Here is a 27,250-nt window from a genome sequence, read left to right as displayed (position 1 = left end):
CTTATATTTAATGCAAATTCATAATATTTAATTTCAGTGTCCTAAAATCTGCAGATCAGAAAAAACTTTTTTTAAGTCACTGTTATTGATTGTCTAAATAATTCCTCATATTTTTCTCTACAGGATAGCATGGAGTTGGTTCATAAGCAGTCCAAAGCTGTAGCTGTCACTTCTATGTCCTTCCCTGTTGGAGATGTCAACAACTTTGTTGTTGGAAGTGAAGAAGGCTCTGTATACACAGCATGTCGCCATGGCAGGTGATTAGAAACTTTTAAATTATTGTTTATTTTTAAAGTTTCAATGCTGACAAAGATTCTTCCTTATAACCATATTTTTAAACTAACTACATCCCCTTTTTAGTAGGAATTTGCATGGCACTCTGTGTGAAAAAACCATTATTTTTAAACTCACAAAATAGAAACTTTCACACCAAAAGGAAAGTGATGGATTGTTTTCCCCTTTATGTTACGAATGATAAGATATGGATAAAGATTTTATTTTGCTGTTACATTTCCCCTATATATAAATGTGATAGATGTTATTCCTAGAACTGACCCTTCAGATATACATAAAAAGGTAAAAATTGCCAGCTGTGTTTCAGTCACTGTTTATTTGAATTTGAACTTTATTCTAGTCTTCCTGATAATTGTACAGTAACATCACGCACACATCTTCAATTGACTTGTATTTCTCCTGCTGTTCCATCTGTTTTGAAATTGTCTAGTTCTACCTTATCAATTTCTTCCTTAAATAAAATTGAGTATCTGGGTTTCATCTCAAACAGATCACCTTCACTTCAAAGCTCTTAGGTTTAAAAGTAGCCAAAATTATATCTCTTCTGTGTAGCATTTCTTTGCCTTTCACTATTCCATCAATTCAAGTATTGTGCTATTGGGGGTATGTTGTCAGTACTTTAATGTTTATGATTCCAAATTTTACTTACAGCTTTAGAAGAGTTGTTAAATCTGGACAAGGTAACATCCAGTATCAGTAATGTTGCCCTTTTCCTAGAATTATTTCAGTGTGTCATGCCTATAATAAGTTTGAACAATTGTGACAGAGCTTGATATTTAAATATATGTATATTATCTATTTATAGAGAATCTAGCAGCAAAGAAATAAATCTGATTGCTTTTGTTTTGTAAAACAGCAAGGCTGGAATCAGTGAGATGTTTGAAGGACATCAAGGACCAATAACTGGTATTCATTGCCATGCAGCTGTTGGAGCTGTGGATTTCTCACATCTTTTTGTTACTTCCTCATTTGACTGGACAGTGAAACTTTGGACAACCAAGGTACCTAAAATGTTTTCTGGTCATTTTCTCAAAGTTTTGACACAAGGTGGTGCTCTAATATAAGACACATACCAAAAAATTAAACCCTCAAATTGTTTGGAAATATTCAGTTGTGAAATCAGTTTAGATTAAGATCAAACACGATATGTTATATGTTGTATAGTTTGCATTTTTTTTCTTAGTAGTATGCTGAGCAAATCTAGTAATACCAAATTTGTCTAGACATCCAGTTTTTTATGACTTTCACATTCAAGAATATTGCTCTGTGAAAGACTTATGCGCACCCAAAAGAGATGTCCCAAAGCCTCTCATTCAAGTTCTATGCTTTGCTGCATAGAATATACCTTTATCAGAATCTTTTGGCTTTTATTTAGCACACAATTCTTTACAAATTTCTTCAGCTAATTTCATAATCCATATCAGATTAAATTCCTCAAACAAGAAAGAGTGTGGACTGTTGGGACAGTTAAAACAATAATAGTAAGTGCCAATTGCCAGTGAAGGACAAAATGGAAAAAACCCCAAACTGTACACAACTATATCATATTATTTAAACATAGAATGATAGTGGTTATTTATAATCAGGATTATGAATCATTAAGAAAAGACTGAATTGTATTCTAAGATATTTTAGAGTTTTCCATCCTAAATGGCTAAAATAAGCAAAGGTTGTTATTACTTTCTTCAAGAACCTAATAGTTTACGATTTAAAAAATACTTTTTTTTACAATAACTCATTAAGTGTGAAACTGAGGTAAAGTATAATTTAACCAGATTACACACATAGTAACCAGGAAAGCCAAGATGTGAACTTAGGCCTCTCCAAAGATGATGTTGTTTTATAGAAGGATGAGAGAGGAAAGAAAGAAGCCAGGGTGGAGGAAATGGGGAGGAAAGAAGAAAGAAAGAATTATTAAGGGTCTATCATATGATGAGTACTCTACAAGCACCTGTACACATTTGGTCCTCACATCAACCCTGGGAGGTAGGTGCTTATTATCTTCATTTTATAGTTGAAGAAACTGGGGCAGGCAGAGGTTAATTGATTTGCTCAGGGTCACAGAGCAAGTAAGTATCTCAGGATGGATTTGAACTTGGCTCTTCCTGACTCTAAGCCTAGCACTATAGGCCACTGTGCCATCTAGTTGCATTTAGATCTGCCCTTTTTTCTTCTTCACAAACGAGTGCCAGAGGTAAAACATTCAGTAGAACACTATTGCCCTTTATTGACTCTTTTCATCTAATTCAGAAATTAGTTTTGAAATCTTCAGTTATAGTAATATGTCCAAATTTGACCTAAACTATCATAGACATTAATGTGTTTTCCAAGGCCATCTCCTCCTTTCAATTTAGCTTCTTGAAATGAATTGGTTGACTTTCAAAATTCCATGGTTTCATATCTCTTCACTGTATTGGTCATTAATTTGAGACCTCCAATTTTTCCCATCCTCAACAGCATCAGTTCTAAGGTTGGAAATGTCTAATTGGTCCATCACTTTAAGCAGGACATGATTTTACCTTTGAGAACATTTCAGGGTTTTGTTTCTGATGTGCTGCCTGAAATATTTAACTTTTTTCCAATATGGAACTATCTCCTCTGTAGGCAGGGCAACAGGGCCTTTCTCTTGTTCTTTTTTTGTAGCAGGCTAGGTTGAAGAGGAATTCTCCAATTCAGCAAACGTTTTTGAAGAGTGATGTAAAAAGGATTCATCTTTAAGTACAGATTGAATTAGAGATCCTCTGATATAACTCCTAACTCTCAGATTAAGGAATTGTTCCTGTGGCTTTCCAGACCTATACCATACAAAGAGATGCCAGCACTATAAGATAGACATGAATGTCTATTTCTTCATATCTTTTTTCCTTTTACTTTGTCACAAAGTCTCCATACATCTCTTCCTTCAAGCTCTTCATGAGGCTTTTTACTTATTTGACTACATAGCATGCTTTCTCTCATAAAGGCATATAAACAAACTATTCTAGTTTATTTTTTGTGATGAAAAGGCTTCCTTGTGATATATCAAAGATTGTTCAGTCTGCTATTGATTCATAAAGCCAGATCGATGTTTTTGAATAATTCATGTTCTTTAATAACCACACTCCATTCCTAAGGATTGCCCTAACCACTTACTACTCTCCTGTCTTAGTGTAGCCCAGGAGTTGGAACCAAGTATCATATCGTATATTTTCACATTAACTCCAAAAAATATTAAGAGTTCAACTATTCTGCATATGCAGTTTCACTTAATATACTAACTTCTACTTTTGTACAAGAGGAGGAAAGTATTAGTTATGTATGAATGACAACATTATCTCTTCTTTTTAAAATGCCTGAAGAACAATCTTGTGAGTAAATATTTGAATTTTGATTCGCAGCTTAATTCCAGGATTTATTATTTTGATTGTGTAATTAATTATCCTTTCTCATTATTTAACCTAGTAATATCAATTTCCACACTCCTTAACAAGGAGGAATAATTTGCTGCTAATTTGCTTTTTAAAAACAGAACTTCATGCTAGACTTTCATAACTAGTATTTTCAACTTCATGCATTTAACAAACATTGAATACTTCATATGTCCTCCAACAGTAAGGACATAATATCATTCAGCACCTCTTCTTTTAAGAGCTTGATCACCCAAGACAGTTTTCATTATTCAAATTTAAGCTTGGAGAAACTGGGAGGACTAGACATCCTGTTCTGTTGAAACTTTGTGCCCTGAAAAGTCTGGCATGGTCTCAGCATCAAAACAAGATTTCCTGCACTCCCTCACTCTTCCCACACACTCTTTTTTCTTTTTCTGCTTCTTCTTTCTCCAAGTCTTCTATAATCCCTGGAAATCTCAATTTGGCTCTGTGTCTAATTTGGTATAAAGTAGTTGTGCTTGTATAGCCAGGCTCTAATCTCTGCCTAGTCAGGAAATTTATAAAGCAGTTGCACAGTCTAAATCATCTATCTGTTTTCATTACTTCTTTGTCCTAACACAGTTACTTGGGTGTTTTCAATGATGCGAATAAACAGCAAAAATCCAGTTCATTTGGGCCAAAAATTGGTCCTTAAATTAAAGTTTAAAGACCAAGAAATTATCTCTTGATATGTGGATATATGCAGTCTAAAGATAGCCTTTCTGATAAAACTCTCCTAATCTCCATTAAATACTGAACTGGAAGCTAGGAAACAGAAAATACTGGTGATTCTAAATTCTTGTGAGAATAAGAGTTTCTCAAAAAAATTTTACTTGTAAAAATGGTGATTATTTCAGAGCTCTGCCCTAACTGGGCTCATCCCTGTTGTCATTAAAACATGACTCACTTTTGGGGGAAAGAAATCTTTAGTGTATGTACAAAACATTTCAGTCTCTGAATAAGACCTTTAATAAAAGATCTATCTTAAAGCTGACCGATCTGACATTTTTGGTACTTATTAACTGCTTAGAATGTTGGTTCTCAGAATTTTCTGTTTGGCAATATCCACAATCTCTCATGTCTCTTGTGACCCCTTTCATATTAAGAACAAACAAACATAAAACAACACCTCATCTGGGTGCCTTTCTCAAAGCAGCTATTTCAGAGTTAGATGAGTAGGATCAGAGAACCTTCTCTAGTGAGCCTTTATCAAGCATTTACTATGTGTCAGGAAGGATGGAAGACACTGGGTACACAAAAAAGGAAATAATCCTTACTATCAAGGATCTTACAGGCTATTGGGTGGAAACATGTACACAAATAAATACAAAATATATACAACATAAATTTAAAGTAATTTCTGAAAGATAGTAAGAACATTAATAACTGACAGAGAAAGGCTGTTCAGGAAGGGCTTCTGTAGATTGCACTTGAATGAATGGAGAACTGCTTGTTAAGCAATACCATGTGTCAAGCACTGAGCTAAGCTCTTGGCATGTGATTACAAAAACAGCCCTGTCTTCAAGGAGCTATATTCTTATGTAGGTAACAATACACTTGTGAGAGTGGGTCTAGAAAGCAGATTGACACATTCTATTCAAGACTTTGATTTCATAATAGATCATGATTTCAGCAGTGAAAAGTAGGTGGGGCAGAAGAGGGAAAGGTATGTGTGGTGGTATAGTGGGAAAAGAGATGAGGGGATAGAGGTGAATGAAGTGAGATATATGATTAGAACTTTCCATAAATAGTAGTCTGGGAAAGTCAGTCACTAGTTAGGCAGTGGGACTGTTGGGTGGAAGAGATGGGCCACAAAGGAAGTTAGAGATTCTAAGAATCCGAGGTGACAAAGGGAGAGCATTCATGCACACTCGGCTATCTGTTCAAAGGCATCCAGGTGAATATGCAATGTCAAATATAAGGAGCAGCAACTGCATTTTGGCCAGAATATCTAGTACATATATGAGGATTGGGAGGTGGAATTATTGTGAAGTCATTCTAGAAATATAGGTTGCAGCCAGATTCTGAAGGCCTTTTAATGTCAAACAGAGAAGTTTATATTTTCTCCTGAAGGTAATAGAGCCACAGGAGCTTCTGAAACAGAGATGTCCCCTGCTCAGGCTTGTGTTTCAGGAATACCGATTTGAAAATCATCTGGAAGATAGATTGAGAGGAGAGAAACTGGACACAAAAGATCCAAGTAAGAGACTGTTGCACCAGTCTAGGCAAATGTTAATGAAAGCCTGAAGTAAGGCATTGGCCATGATAGTATAGAGAAGGTGTGGATGTGAGAGGTGTTGGCTATGGAAAGTGAATGAGAGTGAAGAATTGAAGGTGACTCTTTGATTATAAATCTTTGAGGCTGAAGAATAATGCAGCACTTAACAGAAATTTAAAAAAAAAAAAGGTCAGATGAGCGGATATAGGGCATTTTTTACCTCTATTTTGGACTTGCTGAGTTTGAGATACTTATGGAATGACCTTTGGTGACTAGCAGACTTTTGGTGATGGGGGACTTGAGTTTAAGAGGGAAATAGGGGCTATAAATGGAGATAAATAGATAAATAGAGCAGTTAATTGCTAAGGGATTAATAAATTCAAAGGGATAATCTCTTTGCATTTCTTTAGAACTACCACCTAACTTCCTCTTTGAGTGTACTACTTAAAAATACAGCTAAAATTGCTCAGTTTTTCTAGCCCTGTATTTTTCTCTTTAAGAGAAATCATTTATACATTCAGTTAATGGTAACCAACTTTCATATAGCACTGTATGTTTTATTGAGTACTTTATATGCATTATCTCATTTGTTCTTCAAAAGAACCTTGTGAGGGAGGTAACAGGAATTATTATCTATGTATTTATAGATGAGGAACTAGAGACAGAGAAGTTGTGACTTGTCATGGGCACATAGAAAGTAAGTGGACTGGATTCCAACCAAGCCTCTCCTTATTCCAACTCAAGCATTCTTTTGTGCTTCCCTGAAATGAAATTTAATTTGTTTCCTTAAAAATCATTTAGTCTAATACCTTCATTTTATAGATGCAGGCCACTGAGGTTAAATGATTTGTCCAAAGTCCATGAAACAAAAATGTGCCCCACTTCTACCTTTTGGTCCTACTTCTACTATCTGGGATTAAGCAGAACAACTTTGTTCCTCCTTTTATGTCATAACCCTTCAAATACATAAAGACATCTATAATGTCTCTCTTTTTATGTCATGTCCTCTTCAGGCTAAGCAATTCTGATTCTTTTAACTGATGCTCATATGACATGGTCTATAAAACTTCCTAACTAGTTGCCCTTTAGAATCACCATTTGTTGATTTCCTTCCTAAAATGTATCACACAGAACTAAATGCAGTACTCCAAATAGCATTTAACCATGATACTGGCATCTCCATTGTTTTGGAATTATGCCCATATTAAACCAACTGGCCACCACCATCATACTGTTGATTCATTGAGCTTAAAGTTCTCTAACCACATCATTTTTTTTTTTTAATATGGACTTTCATCTACCTACATCTTCCTTTTCCCTTATTTAGTCAGTTGATTTTGTAAAAAACTCTTGGTTTCCATACAATATTCTAATTCCTGACATTCATTAACTCCTCTGAATTTATAATGCTTATAGTCATGTTAATTCCCTAACCCCCAGCTGTCATTTTATCATTAGTAATATACAGCCTCAAGTTGTTTATTGCTGTTTCACATGTTAGTCTTATCAGACACCTAAATTATAAAGTTGCCTGAAGACAAGAGCAATGTCTCATTTCAGTATCTTCCATTCTATACTGTAATACTGAGCATGTGAAAGGTATCTAGTAAAAACTCTGGCTAATCCTAAACTAATTTTTGAAATGAAATTTACTGGGTCAAAAAGGACCTTAGAGATCATTTAGTTCAGCTCCCCTAGTTTTATAAATGAGGAAACTGAGCCCCAGAAGATTAAGCTGCCTGTCTAAGGTGATAAAGCCAAGAAGTGGCAATTGTAGAACTTTAAAACACAGGGGTCCTGATTTAGTCCATTGTTCTTTCCACTCTAGTTATACTATATTTTAATGCACTTTTATTCTCTCAAATTTATCTGTAAGTCTTCATGAAATCTTAATTTATCTCCAAAAGGTAGCATATGATATAGTGGAATTATTGTGAGATAAATGTAATAGAATATTATTATATAGTAAAAATAAAAAAATTTTAAATATGACACAGTCTGAGAAAGCGGAGATGTTTTGTAAAACAACTTTGAGAGACTTTGGAGCTCTGCTCAATTTAGTGAGCAGTCAGGACTCCAGAAAAACTGATTATGGAGTTTGATTCCTACCTTTTGGCAGAAAAATGATGATTAGAGGTATAAAAAAAAAGACATATAGATGTAGCCAATAAACCGATTTGTTTAGCTTGAATATACTTTGTTCACAAGAAAGGGGTTCATTTATATTGGAAGGAGGGGCAAATTCGTAAATAATGAGAATTGAGCATTAAAAAAAATCATTGATGAAATATTACAAATATAAGAAGAGCACAAAAAATGGTTCAGAAGGTTATGTCCTAAAAATTCATTACCCTATAGTCAATTTTCTGATCATAAACTTCTGTGAACTTATCTGCTCTGGTCTTTAGAGAGCAGACATTAATCTCACAAATCCAAACTCAGATTCTCTCCAACTTGTCTAGAGCCTCTGCTTTATTGACATAGCTATCAGGAATCCATGGTCACTTCTTCTCTGTGATGAGGCATCAGTAGGACTTCAGTAGATTTTTAAAAAGTAATCCAGAGCCTTATAATCTTACTCTTAATCCATAGCCACTATTATGGTAGCATAAAACATAAGAATAGTATTTTTTTGCATATTATTTTTTATCATATAAAATATTTTCACAGCTTCTTGATGAATATATTTTTTGTCTTGCTAAAATCAACTCTTCCATTTCAGAATAACAAACCTTTATACTCATTTGAAGACAATTCTGATTATGTTTATGATGTGATGTGGTCGCCCACCCACCCTGCCCTGTTTGCTTGTGTGGATGGCATGGGGAGACTGGATCTATGGAATCTCAACAATGACACAGAGGTGAGCAACAAAATGATAAAAATTGCACTGCAAAACAGAAAATGGGAGATTTATTGAATAATTTGTGAAATTCCCTTCATCCCAAGGAATGTAAAAGGGGCTTTGTGATTGCAGTTTCATCACAAAGAAGCCAAATAAGCTTTGTACACTAAATAAAAAAGTGCCTGCTGTGAAGAACTGAGAGAAGGAGTAATGTTGGCCAAGAACACTGGGGACTTTCCTTTGATTTCTCTAAAAGACTATCATGTCTCTAATGCCCTGGCAAAGTCTCCATTCACAAGGCAACTGGGGTACTTTACACTAGGAACACAGAAGTTTGATAGTTGGCAATAGCTGATATATGTTAACCTTAATTCTGAGTTTCAGAAGTAGCTTTTAGCCTTTCTATTAAAATTGTATATTATTCATAGTCTACTAGCTAGGCCTTATTTGTCTTTGACTGAGATGTCTTTTTAATAAGTAATTGAAAACAGTATTATTTTTATCTTGAAATGAAAAGAAAAAAAATCACCCAAACTTCTAATTTATATGCTAGAATTTACCATGAAATCTAACCATAAATATGATTTCCTTTGTTTTTTTTCTCTCAAATTATAGCCATATGTAGTTTATCAGCTGAAGAAAAGCTTATGATTTTCTTAAACTATATCACTATACAGTAATGTAGTGATGTTATAGCATGAGTATTGCACCACAAGCAAAGCTTTTTATACTGTTTTTGTACTATACAAATTTTGTGCATAGCCCAGTCCCTTGCGTGTTCTCACCTATTCTGAGGGCGCTTCTCTTTATGACTAGTGATTTAATTTCTGGGCCTTTTAAGTTTTAATTGTTTTTCCTTCCCCAGAGCTAGGGGGTTATTCATAGGCAAGAGGAGAATAACTTGAGAATTCTAATAATCTCTAATGATATAGAGAATTATTCATGGTGATTATAATAATAATCCATTTATGGAACACTATGGCTTATCAAGCACTTTCTGTACTATGAAAATTAGAAAGTAATATTTAACAGAGGAGTATAAACCATTGCTTATAATTGTATCATAGTTTTCCAGATTCAGGATTGTAGAAGACCTTAGAGGTGATCTTGTCGAAACCCCTGTTTTTTCATCTTTTTTTTTCCCCCTTAAGATGAGAAAGCTGAGGCTCAGATATTTTGGGTCACTTACTTTTAAGTTTCTTAGAATAATCTTAACACTGTATCTCTAGCATCTTTAACCAGACAGCTTTGGAAATTTTCGGAATCATTTTAAAATATAGGTTATTTATATTATATAGTATAATCAAATTTGGAGAAGTACCACTAATTTTGTTTATTTAAACATCACATTTGGAAGAGAATTACAAATATTTGCATTTTGTTTGTCATTAGATTCCTGTTTTAAGTACGATTTTTAATACAAGAGATTTTTGAGGAAATCAAGCATTCTTCATAGTTTGATGAAAAAGTCCCTTGTTGTCATGTGCAGATAGAATAAGGCAGTGGTTAGAAGGGAAGAAGTTTTGTTATTCCCAGTGATTGTCACTGTTTTGGTGTCATTTGTCACGATAGCAGCATGTTCTATTGCTTTAGTTAATTCATTGACTCCTCTGTGGAACAAAATGGAATACCACTGGAAGCCTGGGCTGGTGGTTTATAGGAACGGTAGGCTATGGGTAATAGAGATGCAAACCACAAAGGCACATTTGTAGTTTAGAATTAAGCCATGGTCTTTCTAAAAGGAATTTTGATTATCTATTTTTAAATTGTAATATTTTCTTTAAGAAATTTGAGAAGAGGGGGAACAATTCTTGGATCTTAAAAGAAGACATTTCCTTTAAAGTCAGGTTTTAGATTATAGAAGAATTTTCTGTATAAAGATTTAAATGATTTTCTCAAACTATTCTCAAGGATTGGTTATAATTTCATTCATAAACTAGTATGTCTTGACAGAAACAAATGCTGGAAAAATTCTATATGTTTTTTAATGTTTGTTTTCCAAAACTAGCCAGACTAGAGGAAAGAAGAGTTATACTGTTTTACATCTTTATAGAAATCCTGATGAAACTTTTAACAATGCACTGTATTTTAAATGAATTCAGGTGCCAACTGCAAGCATTTCTGTGGAGGGTAATCCTGCTCTTAATCGTGTGAGATGGACACATTCTGGGAGAGAGATTGCTGTAGGCGATTCTGAAGGACAGATAGTTATATATGACGTGGGAGAGGTATGTGGTTCATTCTTCACAATTCTAACACAAGGACTTGGCTTTCAGGCATTATAGCAAAAAATTTTTGTGAACGTGATTCTGGCATCATGGTGATAGTTTGCTCTTTATAAAACTGGATGTGGTTCAGAGACTAAACTGACTGGTCAGAGTGACGTTTCCCCCCAACTGGCTCATTCTGGACTTACTTGCATTTTCTTTTAAAAATAGATAATGTGACATTATTGCCACCACCACTCCCCCTGCCCAGTAGAGTAAGATTTAAAAGGATTCTTTGATAATGTATTTTATTTCTAATAACTAAATGTACTACAGTACTAGAAAAATTTATAAAAGATTGGAACTGTGTTGATAGTAACATAACAGAGATGGTCTTTTGCTTTGTTATTAGTTTCAATCACACCAGGCAATGGTCCAACCAGAATTTTCTTCTGTTTGATTATCTCAGTAGTAATCAAAATGTTAGCATTATTATTTAGTGATTGTATGAACTGAATTAAGAAACCAGAGATTGATTTTCAAATCATCACGATTGGCATTCAGATTTGGAAAGGTAGAACAATGCTGGCAAAATTTAGTGAATAAGATGTTCTATCTCTTTTTTTAGGTCTATAATTATTCCATGCCTGAATTTAATTGAATTGGTAGGGAAAGAAAGATTTACATTAGTATCATATTTCTTTCATTAAGGAAATAGTATAATCTGATAAATAAAATTTAAACCAATATTCAAGGTTGTCAAAAGATCTAGATTTTAATCGTCTTTCTTACTAATTTGAGTCACTAAATTTTGTGACTCATAAAATAAAACTAGCTTTCCTCTCCACAATGTCCATTCTTCCCCAAACCAAACACAATTTATTTTGATCATTATCAGATTCTATCCCATTGAGTTTCCCATCAAGAAGACCGTGATAGGGAAAGAATTAGTAGAAAAATCTCTAAGTACCCACAGTAAAAATTGAGGAAGTGGTGGAAGAATTAGGGAGAAAAGCCAGAGGAAGAAATAGGAATATAACCTTCGTTGGGATATGTGAATATTTCCTTTTCTTCCTTTTTTTCTTCCTCTTACCTCCTAAACTCCTCCTCATATTACAATTTATTTTCACTGAGGCTGACTTCAGCTAAAACTTGATCTCATTAAGATAATTAATGCAATATAAATGATCAATAGACAACCTTCCTAGCAAGCATTTTAATCCTAATTATCTAATTGCCAAACTTCTAAGGAGTAAAACACACAGATTTAGCATTCTTTAATGAATGTATCTTATATATCCTCTACCTTTACTATTGACTCTGTACCATACAAAGTTTAATCATCAGAAGGTAGAGAAAATAAGTTGATCTATCAAATATTTTAGAACTACAAGTGCAGCATCTCACAATAAGGAGACTCTCCTGTACTTTGCTACCGAAAAAATTAGTATCGCACCCTCTTTGTCATTTTAACCATCTCATATTTTTGGAGCTCAAATGTTCTAGGGTTGTTCTGCCTCAGAGTTTCATCCTTAGGTTTCTTTTGGTAGATTTCAGACTGATTCTGAGATCCTTTTATGCCTTTTACCCTGAAGTTTTGGAGAAAAGACAATTTTAGATTAACGACTTTATCTAAAGGCTGCTTTAGACATTAGACTATTTTAGAGACAGATACACCATTTGTGTAGTAGCAACAAATAGGAGTCACAACCTACTCCTTATAATATTATAGGTTTCAAACATTTTTAATACAGAGACTATTTTTCTCTGTAACTAGAAAAAAAATCAGTAGAATTAATGTCAGTTTATGATACTGCTTTAATAATTCATACCTCAAACAGAAATGTAGGGAGTTTTATTATAAACATTAATAGTGTAAAAGACTCGTCTTCATCAATCCCAGTGGTGCTAGAATCACCATTTAAGAACTACTATACAAACAGGATGTTGTGAGAATAAAGTAGATTTTTTTTTTTTTAAAGAAAATCCATAAAGTGCTATGTAGGCATTATATTTACAAAGCATCATTATTATTGTATCTTGTGCTGATGGTGATAATAGAGAAGTCGTTTCTGGCGCTGTCACAACACATTTCACAAACACCATTCTTTTTTTTCCTGTAAATGTTGTAAGTCATTGTTATAGGTCCCTGTGATTATGGAAAGGCCATTCAGGCCAATGATTATTTTTTAGTGGAAAAACTATTTGAAAACAAACAGAAATGATAGTGGGTAAGATGATCTCTTAATTTCTTTCAGCTTACACAAAACATTTTCTTTTTTTTTTTTTTAATAGCAAATCGCTGTTCCCCGCAATGATGAATGGGCTCGTTTTGGCCGAACACTAGCAGAAATTAACGCAAACCGAGCTGACGCAGAGGAGGAAGCTGCCACCCGCATACCTGCTTAAATGAGTTTTGTGCTAGTAGTGAATTGGGGACTGATTCTAAGTAGAAATTAAAACTCATAGCATGCTTCTGTCTAAAGGGAACTGAAGGGTGATCTTGTGGATTAAACTATGGACTTAAAACACGCAAAGCTCTTTAACGCAAAAAATTCTTGCAGTGTCACTTTTTTATATTCATATTGTTATTGGATTTGTGTAAATTTTTAATACAAATTACTTTTACAATATGCAATTTTTTTCTGAATACTTACACAGGCATATATTTGCTATGTTAGTATCTTGAACTTTTTCCAATCTGTAACAGTATACAGTTATTTCTGAAAGGGGTAGATTGCATAAATTCCACATATTTTTCAATAATCACTTCTCTAGATAAACACAAGATAAGTTAATCTCTGACCACTAATATGTAAGAACATTGTTTACTGTTAACCATTAAAATGCATGTACCCACTCAAGTTTCATCTATTTTTCTGTCCTTTTTCATAGCTGTGCTTCTTTAAAGTAGTGATAGCTATGGTTACAAATAAAAGAATCAGTCTATGTCAAATCAAGACTTTCATTTTGAGTCACTGCATAAAATTTCAATTTATCAATCATTGTTACACATCCTCTTTGTTTCTATTCTGTTCCAGTAGTTGCTTTCATAATCTTTTACAGAGTATTCTCTCCTAGTACATCATGTATTGATATTTGGAGTATGAAAGTGTCATCTTTTTTTTTTTTGCTGTATTTCTTCTAACTAGGACATATTTCAAAGAGCAGACAAATCTTGGTGATGTTTCCACTTGTTTGTGATATAACTATATATAGTGCTTTCTTTCTCTCTCTCCCTTTTTTCTCCCTCCCCACCCTTGCATTTTCTGTCTTTCTCTTTCTCTAGATACTCAGCTATTTATAAAATTACCTATTGTATCTCCTAATTTTTAGATCGATCTCTGTATGACTAAACATGGATTAGAGGTCTATCTCTCTAGTTTCTTTTTTTCTTTTTTCTTTTTTTGCTTTATTTATTTTTTTATTATAGCTTTTTATTGACAAAACATATGCATGGGTAATTTTTCAACATTGACCCTTGCAAAAACTTGTTTCAAATTTTCCCCTTCTTCCCTTCACCCCTTCCCCTAGATGGCAGATAGTCCAATACATGTTAAATATGTTAAATACAATATATAGTTGTCTTGCTACACAAGAAAGTTTTTGAAATTAAGACTTGAATCAGTTTAGTAATTTTAGCAGAAACCATGGAAGACACAACAGATAAAAGAAGTCAGATCTTCATTATTGAGAATTTAACCTTGTTATGTTTTTATCCAGGTAAAATTTCTAAAGGCTTGTGGAGCAATCTATATTTAGAGTTGGAGAGGAACCAATTTTGAGTATAGTTCTGGGGAATTATCTTTTCTTCTTCATAGTGTTGCCAGTATTTTGATCTGTTCACTTCTGGTAGCCTTCTCCCCCAAAAAAGTGAACAGCAAATTAAGAAGAAATGAAATTCAAAAATCTCTGCATTTTGTTCATATTAACAGTTGTCAAAAAATTTGAGAGACATGAAATTACTAAAAGCATATTGCAATGTTTAGGCCAATGGAGGTTTGGCATGTTATATACTTCGAGTGGAGACCTAGCCAAGGACTGTATCTACTGTCCAAGAACAACTTTGTATAGAGAGACTCATATGAGAAAGTTGGCCTCTGGGTGATGTATATGTTTTGGAAAGTGTCGGGGTTGGGATAGGCAACAGGCATAGTAACAAGCAAAGATTGTCTCCTGAAGTATACAGTGGTTGCCAGATCTGTTAAAAAGAACTACATTGATGAAATCAGATTCTTGAAATCTTGAAGAAATGACTGGTTATTAAGCTGATTTTGAGGATTTTGTGTGTTTTCACTTCTAATATATTTAGTGGAAGGAACACTAAACTGAGAGTCAAGGGTTTGGTTGCAATCCAGTACTGATTAAGCTCTGTGATCTAGAGCATATTACTTCCTATTTACATGTTTTATTTTCCTCTTCTATAAAATGAAAAGCTTTAAGTTGAAGATGAACTGAAATTCTTTCCTGATAGACTGTCTTAAGATTCTTTCTATTTATTTCCAATTATCATTTCTAATCAGGACTATTAGATTGTGATTTTTTTTTTTCTTTAGCTTACATTTTTTTGAGACATCAAAATATCAATATAACCACAAAAGGAAGTTTTAAAAATAATACTGTAAAAAGTGAGACATTAGAAAAAATGTCTTCTTTCAGTCATTTGACTAGTTAGAAAAAGCTAAGTTAGAATGTTTTGAGAACTGAATTTCAACCCATCTATCCACAGGTAACTTTAATTCATTTGCTATGTATCAGCAATGAGAATTTTTTTCTGATCTAGAAATATAAACTTTTTCCTTTGATTTATCCCTTTAGTTCTTTTTACAGATGTATTTTGAGTGGAGAATCAAAATGTATTCCTTTCAGTAGTTTTTCTTTAAGCAAAAATCTGCCTATTATTTGAAGACTTGCCCATTTTGCAATACCATTTTGAAATAATTACTATCCTATTTATATGGAATTTCCTGAACATTTTTGCTCAAAGAATTAGCAAGTTGTTCTTTCTTTATGCTCTGTGGGTTGAAAGTTCTTTGGTCTTTTCTTTTTTCATCTTAGAAAATACCAAATGTTGAGTTCCAAAATAGGCCACTATTTAGCCCTGCTGTCTTTAGTATGACATTTTTATTGGCATGAGAACAATTTTTCTTTGGAAAGCTATCTTATTAACTGATGTGTGTATTCTTGTACCAACTTTTGCTCATATATAAAAGATAAGAGAATAAAAGATCAATTCTTTTTTAGAAAAGACTATATATAATACAAATAAATCCTTTTCCCCTTTCACTTCAATTTTCAAAAGGTGCTTTTAAAAACTATTAGGTGATACATTGCTCTTTAGTAGTTGATACAAAGGCAGTATTTTTTTGTGTGTGTTTGATTTTGTGGCCAAATCCATTTTCCTGTTTTGTGAGTTACCATAGTGATGTTTTAGAAGAAAAACTTCACAGAACTAGTGAATTTGAGAGTTGGAAGGGACCTCATTGGCCATCTAGTCCAACTCAAACACATAAAGAATCCCCATTATAACATACTGGTGGATGTTACCCATTCCTTAGAAGACCCCCAAAGAATGCAAACCCACCATCTCTCAAGACAGCCTATTCCATTTTCACACAATTCTAATTGCTAGAAAATTATTTTTGACATCCAGCATAAATTTGCTTATTTGAAACTCTCCATTGCTTCTGCTTTGATCTTTTTAGGATTCGGCAAAACAAGTACGACCCCTCCTTCACATGATAACTTAAGACATTTGAAGGCAACAATTATAATACAACCAGTGCCTTGCCTTCAGCAGGCTACATATCCCCAGTTTCTTCAAGAAATCCTCACATGACATAGACTCGAGATTCTTCATCATCTTGGTTGTCCTCTAGACAACTCTTAGTTTATCAGTGTCCTTAAATCATGGTGTTCAGAACTGAGCACAGTACTGTGGATGAGAGCAGAAAACTGCAATTTTTCTATAGTGGAACTATTACCTCCCTATACCTGGAAACTCTGCCTCTCTTAATGCAATCAAAGAACTTTTTTGACTGCAAAATCATATTACTGATTTGTGTTGAGTTTGCTGTCCACTTTTAATGGACATTTACTTCTTTTTCATTATGCTGTCTAACCAGCCTTCCCTGTCATATGATTGTGGAGTTGATTTCTCATACCCCCAATTCAAGATGTTTGACTTACCCCTATTGAATTTTATCTTATTATATTAAGCCTGGAGTTGTCATCAGCGAAGATTCTTTGGATTCTAATTCTGTGTTAGTTTTACTTCCTAATTTGATGTCATTTAAAAATTTGAGGAGCATGATATTTATGCTTTATACAAGGTGGATCAAACCTAGATCCCTGAGAGATAGTCCACTAGAAACCTGCCGTGTTAAAATTGAACCACAAACAACTACTCTTTGAGTTCAGCCATCAAATCAGTTCTGAATCCATCTGATTATATTACTTTTCTGAATTTCTAGCTTTGCTAAAGAGCTAAGTAAACTATATCTACAACATTCTCTTCATTTACTAGTTTAGGAGTCCTGCCATAAAAAGAAATTAAGTTATCTGACATGAAATTTTTTTTTTTTTTGGCATGATTTATTGTTGATGATAATCATTCTGTCTCTTTGTGACCACTTTGTAACCACTACTACCTATCTAGATGTTCACAAACGATTTCTTTAATGATTCATTCTAGAATTTCCCCAGGAGTCAAAAGTCAAGCTCATTGGCCTATAGTTTGTAAATAGCTCTCCTACTTTTCTTTGAAAGTTGAGATAATTGCCCTTCTAGTATTGTTGCATCTGTCCTATTTTCCATAATCTTTTAAAATAAATTTTACTTATATATTTTGTGTTTACATTGTTAACAAATACGGATTTTGTATCCTTCCCAGAGAGCTGCCCCATAGGACAAGGCAAAGATTTTTTTTAATTAGCAAAACTGATCAATATGTTAAAAAATGTTGAAAATATATGCAGTATTCTACACTTGTAGATTACTTACTCTTTAAAATAATTGGAGACAGGTATCTTATCACATATCTTCTTTGAGATTCAGCAGGTTCTTTGTAATTTTATAAGGTTTATTTTTTATTGTTTTGTATTAGTGGTTCTTTTCATTAATATTGTTGTAGTCATGTGTTTTCCCCCTCCCTTGGCTCTATTTACTTCAGTTTCTATCAATACATGTTCTATGCTTTGCTGTATTTATTGTAATCAACATTTTTTATAGTATGATACTTTTCCATTATATTAATGTAACACTGTCTAGTCATGTCCGCTAAAGAGACTTTGCTTCCATTTCTTTGCTACTGTAAACAGTGCTGCTATAAATGTCTTAGTGTATAATCTCCTTTGGGATATATGCCTAATAATGTAATCTCTTGAGTCAGAAAGTATGGCTATTTTAGTTACTTTCTTTGCATGATTACAAATGGCTTCTCAAATAGGTTGTACTAATTCACAGCTTCCCAATAATACATTAATATGTCTATTTCCACAGCCCCTCCAACATTAATTGTTGCTGTCTTTTTCCACAGTCTTTCACAGTTTGTTGGATGCAAAGTAAAAAAGATTTTTTTGATTTGCTTTTTTTCTCTTCTTAGTCATTTGGACTATTCTTTCATATGATTGTTAATAGTTTTCATTTCATTCAAGAATTACTTGTTCATATCCTTTGACCAGTTAGTTATTGTGAAATATTTTGGGGACTTATATATTCCTGTTAGTTTTCTATGTGTCTGGTATCTGACTTTGGAGTCAGAAAAATCTGTTTTCAAACCAAGACAAAATCTGTCTTGGTTCTGCCACTGAAATGTTGGACAATTTACCAAACTCTTATCAGAGAAATTTGATAGAAAAAAATTTTTCCTCATTCATTTACTTCCTTTTTATCCTCACATTAATTTTGTTTGTGAAGCTGCTTTTCAATGTCTTATAACCAAAGTTATCTGTTTATCTTTTGTAATTGCCATGTAATTTTTGGTAATTATCCTTTGTTTGGTTAAAAATATATCTCCTATCCAGGCTGTGAAATGTGTTTGATCTGCTTCTTGTAATTTTTGTGGTATTATCTTTTTGGTAAATAGATACACAAGATGCATATCCATTTTGAACTTATTGTGGAATATAGCAGAATATTGTGGTCTAAACCTAATTTCTTCCAGACTGTTTTCCAGCTTTCCTGAAAGTTCTTATCCAATAGAATTTTTTTTCTCTTAAATAGTTTTTGTTTGTAATTTTTCAAATATCACCAATTGTGGCTCCATGGTCATATCTGCCAGTTCTTTTAGGACCTGAGGATATAGTTCTTCCTGGGTAGGTGGCTTTGGATGGTAAAGTTCTTGCCACCTAATCAACTTGTTAATTATATTAGGTAATCCTCTGTTGTTTTGTCCTGTCTTTTCCAATGCAAAAATCACTCTTGGCTGAAAAAAAAACAAACAAAATAGGAATTGAGCATCTCTATCTTGTCAGTTATTATTGAGGCATTGCAGGTGGCTGGTGTTTCAATGGATAGAGTGCCAGACCTGAAGTCAGGAAGACCTGAATTCAAATGTGACCTCAGATATTTACTAGATATTTACTACTACTCAGATATTACTAGGTAATAATAATAACTACCTCCTGAGGTTGTTATGAGGATCAAATTAGTCAACATGTATAAAGTACTGACTATAGTGCCTGCAAGACACATAATAACTACTTAATAAATGCTTGTTTCCTTTCTTGCTTTTTTATCCCATCCACTTGGAGCAAAAATCATTATCTCATCTTTGATCATCCTTTTTCTTCCAGTTAGAGCTTTTTATAAAAAAGGCACTTTTTGTTATCCTTAGTTTTCTTTCCTTCTTTAAACTTCAAACCATTCTGAGTGTTAGCATTTCTGACTTTATTTTTGCAAAATCATGTCATACTCATACTCTCTGTTATGTCTTTGATTCCATCCTTAGAACACTTTAAAAAAAAAAAACACTAAGCTGATTAGAGAGTTCTTTGCATCCCATTATTTTAAAAACAGTGTTTTAAAACCTTTTTTTCCCCTAACGCTATTGTGTAGACACTTCTTCTAAAGCATTTTAGTCCATGGGATCTCATCTATCTTTTTCCTGAACCCTTTGAAATCTGTTTTCCCAGAATCTAGAGTGTGTATTAAGCCATACCTGGATTTTTATACCCTCCAGCATAAACTCAAGGATGGAGTGGTCACTCCTTTTAGGATTCCATCATTTCCATCCTAACATCCAGTTCTTAGCTATTAATGAACATCAGATTGAGAATAGAATTACCCCTTGTTGGATTCTCCATCTTTTGAAGGACATAATTATCAATGACTAAGGTAGGTCAGAAAATTATTAGATACTCTTGTTTTGAGAAAAAGAGAGCTCAGTTGTCTGGATAATTAAAGATCCTCATCACTACTATTAGACCCCATTCCTGATTTATGATCTGTTTCCCAAATTATTCAATCGTTCCTCTTTTTGTCCAGGTGGTCTGTAAAATACTGCAGTGACAAAATTCCTTCTCTTTCTCCCTTTTTTTTTTGACTTTCATCCAAAAACTCTGTCACACTTTCCAAACCTTCTGGTTCTTGGATTTTCTTGTCTTCATAACATACAATATTATCCCTTCTTATCTACCATTCTCTTTCTTTTGGATAACGTATTCTCATTTTCAAGGATAAGGAACCTCCAAGTGGAACTTCACCCTGGCAAAGTGGAAAGAGCACTGACTTTGGAGTCAGAAGATCCACTTTCAAGTCCTGGTTCTGCCATTGAAATATTGGACAATTTATGTAATTTCTCTTTGCCTGTGACTTTATTTAAAGTAGAATTGGAGATTATAGTATTTGTATTTCTCATTTCCTGCCCCATCCCCTCCCCAAAGTGATTTTGAGAAATGCATTTTGTAAACTTACATCTCCCTGTGTATGTGTGTGTGTACATTTGGTGTAATGTGTCAGATATCATATAAGTATGAGTTACTGTGTTGAAATGGAAAAGAATGCTAGACTTAAAGCTTGTCTGATACAAGCTATGTGACATTTGTGAAATTCAGTTTGTAAAATAACAACAATATCTGACTCACAAAAGTGCTGAGGAAAGTTCCTTAAAATCTTAAAGCACTTTCTAAAATATGAATTATGTCAGTGATGATGTTAGGAAGGAGAAGGGAATGAAGCAACAGCAATTACTAATTCTGATTTTGTGACATTTGGCCTTTTCAGTTATCTCTAAGAGATGTGATAAAATTCTTGATATAACGTTACCTGGAATTCTCTCATCTAAAAAAATAAATAACTCATGTGATACTTTTAGAATTGAAAAGAGAGAGAGAGAGGCAGGGTGGACTGCCATAGAGACAGCATGGCAGAAGACCAAGATTTGAATCCCAACACCAGACACTAGCAGTTACACTTGAGGCTTTATTTAACTCCTCAGTTTCCATATTTGTAAAAATGAGAGTGATAATGATAGCTATCTCAGGGTTGTTGCTAAAGATCTGATGAGAAAATATAGCATTTTGTAAATTATGAAACACTGCTATGAAATTAGATGAGAATTGTTTAGTTGTTTTCAGTTTAGTCTGACCCCATTTGAGTTTTTTTGGCAAAGATATTAGAGTGATTTGCCATTACTTCTCCAGTTCATTTTACAGATGAAGAAGGAGAGAAACAATACCTTGCCTAGGGTCACACAGTTGACAAGTGTCTGGGGCCAGATTTTGAACTCAGGAAGATGTCTTCCTAATCCAGGCCTAAAACTATATCTACTCTGCCGCCTAATTGCCCATAATCAATGTCAAGATTTTTAAAGCAACAAAGACCAACTTTACATTCACTGGGACTAGAATGAGGCACTCTGCCCTTCCATTTAGAAAAGGACTGGGAGGAATGATGATCACTTTAATAAATGTTTTTTTTTTTTTTTTTCAGGGTCAAAGATTTTTACTTCTTTTGTGATCAAGGTGCATTTAGAGGAAAAGGTTGATGTCTTTTATAAAATCCAAAAAATCACTGAAGCTATTCACTGATCCATTCCACAAAGCATTTTTTAGTCCTTTATAAAGTTCAGACAACCTTTTCATGTGAAAGTGTTGAAGAAAAGGATTTAAAAACTCTTAGAGGGAGGAACTGAAGAAAAGGAGAATTTAGGATGATCCTGTTTGTTCCATGTTGTGAAACTACATTGGCTCATTTATTCTCTCCATTTTGTTCTAATACTGATAGGCCATAATATCCACTCCCATCCCCCAGCAATCTTAACTATTTGAAGGAAGGTCTTGAATGAAAATCTAATGTAAAGTGTATCATCTTGGCTTTTCCTGCTCCTCCCTTTCTTTTGGGATTTTTCTTGACTTTCATCATTGAATGTTTATATCTTCAGTCCATGAACATTTGGACATTTTCTAAATATAAAAAAAAATGCTAGAATCCTGCTCCAATGCTGGGAAAAAACAAGGTTTTTTTCACTTTATCTTAGCCCCATAAGTTCAAGAGTTTAGGTCTGTGTCCTGGGCAATACCAAGACAAGGTTTCATTGAGAAACCTCTTCTCTTATAAAGATGTCATGAGGTTCCCTTAGAGTATTTATTTTTTCTATATTCTGGCTTGCCTAGAGGGGAAAAAAGGGAATGGAGGTTTGATGGAAGGAAAAAGAAGGGAAGACCCTGCCTCTGACTTTCCTAATAATCTTGGGATTGTAGAGAAAAGTGCTAATGGAACTTTTTATTTCAAATTCCTTAGACCTGGAAGGGAATTTTGAAATCTTATACTGCTCTCATTTCACAGATAAATAAACTGAGGCCCAAAGAGGTGGACTTCTTAAGTTGCAATCAGGATTTGAACCTAGGTAGATCAATTGACTTCCAATCCATTGCTCCTTCCACTGAGCAAATGAAGTAAATAAGAAATCTGTTTTCTTAGTGCCAGTTTTATATATCTGGGGGAGCTTTGGGTTTCGGTGAAGAGTGGGTTTCACAAAAATAAAGGTAATCCAGCACATGTGTCCATTATCCCCCCTTTTGAAAAGGGCATTAAGATAACCACATCCGCCAGCAATCTTTTAAGCTGTTCTTTCAGTCACAGTGTTACCCCCAAAAGAATGTTTTCTTTGTGGAGAGTGTTACATTTTTCAAAGTTTTTTCACATACAAGAAACTGTTAGCAAGTCTTATATTTTGGAAAAGCTTCCCAGGTTTCTGACCAGAGCCAAAAAGAGGTTTAACAGTTATCCAGTTTGTGTCTTTTTGACAACATACTGGGCAAAATGAGGGGCACAGCTGACTAAATTTTGGTGTTGAGAATATGCTTGCTAACTAAGTCAAACTTTCCCCTAAATCACTTTAAGATCAATTGGGCTTCAAATATGTTGATTTTCATTATGCAGTTTTTAAGCTAGAATGGCTTCAGAACAGCCAATCATTAGGCTTTTTTTTTTTTTTTTTTTTCCCTTTTGCAAACTTTTTCAAAATCACAGTATTGCTTCAATTAGGAAACTGAAATATCAGGTTGATTTCTTTGTTACTAACTCAAAATATGAAAAGCTTTTACTCAAACGAGGCTTTTAAAAGTCATAGCATCTCATTAAATATTTTACCAAGGGTATCCTGGCAAATATCTATCAACTAAACTCTCCAAAAACATGATACTTTTAAATTTTAATATGAATTATTAAGACTTTCTCCATCAGTTTCTGAAGTCTAATCAACAAAACAATAAACCAAGTCCTTATTAACAAATCCATATTTTCCTCACTTCCAAAATACAAATGCCCATGTTGAAAATTTTGCACTGGGCTCACAGGTTAAGCTGGCTCTGGCATACCCTTCTCTTTACGAATGTGTAGAGTAGATTGTGAAGAAGCCACTAAATGACTCAGTGAATAGAGTGCTAGACTCAGCTAGAATAGAGTCAGAAGACCCAAGTTCAAATATGGCTTCAGACACTTGGCTATAAGTGTCTGTGTGACTTTGGGCAAGTCACTTAACTTGTTTGCCTTAATTCATTGGAGAAGGAAATGGCTAACCACGCCAGAATGTTTGCCAAGAAAACCCCACAGGTGATATGGGCCACAGGGTCACAAAGAGTTGGACATTGAACTGAACAATTTGTCCTTTTTTAATCACTTGAAAATGAAGGGCTAAAATAATTTACCAGATACATTTTAATCAGGTTTTTGTTTTTGTTTTTGTTTTTGTTTTTTTTTTTGCTAGACCAATGTGTAACTTACTGCTCTTGAATTAAATGTTATTTATCATGTTCCTACAATGACAGAAAATGATAAGGTTTTAGAGTCAGAAGGAATCATAAAGGTCGTTTAGTTTAATCATCTCATTTAAACAGATGAATAAACTGAGGGCCAGGCAGGTTTAATAATTTGCATTAGGCCACACACTGAGCAGTTTATTGACAGTTTATTGATACCATCTACCCAGTCATCAGAACAAAATGCGTAGATGATATTTAATGTTCAAGTGTTGTCTAACAAACCCCCGAACTCCCAGTTGGTAAATTAAATAGGTTCCATATTGGGCTGCTTTAAAAATTCCAGGGGCTTCTTGTCTCTGGGATAAAGTACAAAATCCTCACGTTGGCAGTTCCCATTTTGCCACTCTCCCTTCACAGTCTGGCTTCTTCCTATCTTTCCAGGCTTATGGCAAATAGCAACTTCCAGCTAAATGGCTAATTTGCAGTTGCCCTAACTTGGCACTCCACCTCCCATGTAGACCTATGCAGAACTAATCCTCCCTGGCAGAGGTGCATACCCTACACAGCTCTGCCTCTTACAATCTTTAGCTTCTTTCAAAGCTCAGCTTACTTGCTAGGTCCCATGGATGGCTTTCCTGATCCCCTCAGTCTTAGTTTTGGCTTCTTTCTTCCTTGAGTTATCCTGCACAACTTTTAAAATAAATTCTGTGTAACTAAAGGTCACCATTTCACATACAATCCTCTTTGTTATCTATGAACGTCTGCATGTGTTATTTTATAATTAAAAAACTAATTAAGCTCACCCTACATTAAAACTTATCCTTTGTATCTTCCCAATATATTGTAAGATCCTTGAAGGAAGAAGGAGAGTTTTCATCTTACTTTTGTATTCCCAGTGCCTTGCACATTACTTAATAAAGACAGACTGGGACTCTATAGGTCTCAGGATCTGTTTGGCTTAAATGGTGAGCTTCATCTTATATGGATGGTCTGCTTTGCCTTTCTTTGATCTCTAGTGACAGAGCTTTCTGGTCCATCCAAACTACACTTTTTAATTTCATTCCCAAACCTTTTATTATGTCTATTGTTACAACAGACTTCCTCTAATGTAAAAAGATTTCCAAAGCTTAACTAACTAGTGGCCCATTAATTTCCAACTTCTGATACAATAAAGAATTTGGACAGTACTTCAGAGGTCACTGTGGTTAATGGATGCTGGCCACATCTTTTCAATCTGAGATGCTCAAGTTGACAGCAAGAAATTCAGAAAAGGCAGACCCTCTCATCCTTTCATTGTAAAATGAATATCTTGTCTCCTTTGAAATGCACTAGTTTCTTGATCAGCATTTATGCTAGTGATGGCCTTTTGCACTTTTCCTTAAAAAAAAAAAAAAAAAAAAGCCTTGAGAATAATTAATGCTTAACAAGCTCACATCTTCAACAAGTGAGTACTTTTCACAAGGTCAGGGGATGCAGCTCCTAAGTACTCTGTACACATGGAATTGCGTGTTTAAAGATCTTTGTTCATACTCTTGCAACTCTCCAAAATTAGCAAAAGACTGAATTAATAGATAAAGACTTTGCTTTCCTATTCCATATTGCAACTTCAGGCTTGGCCTGTTCAAGCCTCTACACTAAGAACCTTATATCTCTGACACTTTGGCCTTTCCCTGAAGCCAAGAATTATGGTTTTATGGAAGGTAGTTTTCTATAGTAGAAAGGACATTGAATTTGGAACCAAAAGACCAGCACTACAGCCCACAGTCTATGTGGCCACAGGCAAATCAATTAATCTTTCTGGGACTTTCCTCATCTATAAAAGAAAGATAATGATATTTGCACTACCTCCCTTAATGTTATTGTAAGGAAAGTGCTTATTATACCACACCAATTACAGCATCATGTGCATAAAGACATTAATAAGATGACTCAGTAAAGCAAAGACAGAACTCAGATTCTTAATTAACCTTTAAATTTGCAACTCCAGGTCCATAAGCCTTTTTAAGACACATTTTGCAAAATGAAGTGTTCATTTTTTTTTAATGGTGCTTCAGACACATTTGCTCATTCAGTTATAGAAGGTAGATATCTGTGGTTTCTAAACAGGCTAGTCCTGGGTTACAATCATGAATTCACCGTTGACACTTCTTAGAACCACTACTTGGAATTGAGGGTTGTGGCTACCACAAAAGACAACTACCACCCTATTATACAACTTCCTATCTCCCCTGGAGATAATAGGTAGGGCTACCCAAGTCCTAGGGTTCAGGGCTTTCCACATATACTCTTTAGTATTCACAACCCTAAGACTGCCAGACTGAATTTGTGTGTAGACCCGGTCACTGATCTTGAAAGATTGTGATTTTCAAAATCAAATCAAAGTGATCACCTGGTATGACTCAGGAGTACCGACTGTCCTAACATAGTCAGCACTATCCTGACACTCAGCAGAACCTGGTGACAGAGGGAAGAAGGGGGATCGATGTTTCAATAGCATGTTTTGCAGTGAAGTTTCATATCTTACGAATGTCAGTCTTCACAGCATATTGTGTTTAAGCAGGGAACGCTGGCAACTTAAAAAAGAAATTCTCTTATTTGCCCCTTCCCAAATCTATGGTTTTTCTTCAAAGTAGTTTCAGCCATTAAACATGTTTCTTCCATCCTAATCAAGAAGGCCCAAAGCCATTTGGAAATAACAACTGTTGACAGAGCAAATATTTTGAGAATTTGTGGCCTAAAATACCGAATCGACTGTGGAAGAGCCATCAGCTGTGTCTCGAGCATCCCTGCCCCTTCCCCCACCTCTCTGCTAGTGCAGCATACTGGGTAGTTTGGTGTGCCTACAAGATTACTCTTTGGAGAAGTTTGTATATAGACACCCAGCTCTGACTGCCAGTCACATATTAACTCATCAGTGGCAGCAATGGAATTTCCCCATATCCAGGTGATGAAGCAAACTGAAACTAACTGCAGGTCAAATCTGTCCTATTCCCAATGGGAGATGTGACTGACAAATAGCATATTTTTATACAGCCTGATCCTGGACTCCTTTGCCAAGTAAGTTTCTAGCTAAT

At 34.4% G+C, this 27,250-nt stretch overlaps 1 protein-coding gene across 2 annotated transcripts in view; it reads left to right on the top strand.

Annotated features, from left to right (window-relative positions):
• DYNC1I2 (dynein cytoplasmic 1 intermediate chain 2) overlaps nucleotides 1-13,927 on the top strand; it is a 61,519-nt gene extending 47,592 nt beyond the window's left edge. For both annotated transcript variants that reach the window (XM_031960465.1, XM_012544816.2), the window contains 5 exons: nucleotides 124-257; nucleotides 1,151-1,295; nucleotides 8,642-8,782; nucleotides 10,867-10,992; nucleotides 13,267-13,927. In XM_031960465.1, the coding sequence (XP_031816325.1) occupies nucleotides 124-257; nucleotides 1,151-1,295; nucleotides 8,642-8,782; nucleotides 10,867-10,992; nucleotides 13,267-13,380 (660 nt within the window). In that variant the 3' untranslated portion in view covers nucleotides 13,381-13,927. The remainder of the gene's footprint in view (nucleotides 1-123; nucleotides 258-1,150; nucleotides 1,296-8,641; nucleotides 8,783-10,866; nucleotides 10,993-13,266) is intronic.
• The last annotated feature ends 13,323 nt before the right edge of the window (nucleotides 13,928-27,250 follow it).

Source organism: Sarcophilus harrisii, chromosome 3, assembly GCF_902635505.1.
Source record: "Sarcophilus harrisii chromosome 3, mSarHar1.11, whole genome shotgun sequence".
Lineage (NCBI taxonomy): Eukaryota > Metazoa > Chordata > Mammalia > Dasyuromorphia > Dasyuridae > Sarcophilus > Sarcophilus harrisii.
The sequence above is the reverse complement of the archived record's forward strand: the minus strand, read 5'-3'. Positions and strand labels throughout refer to the sequence as shown.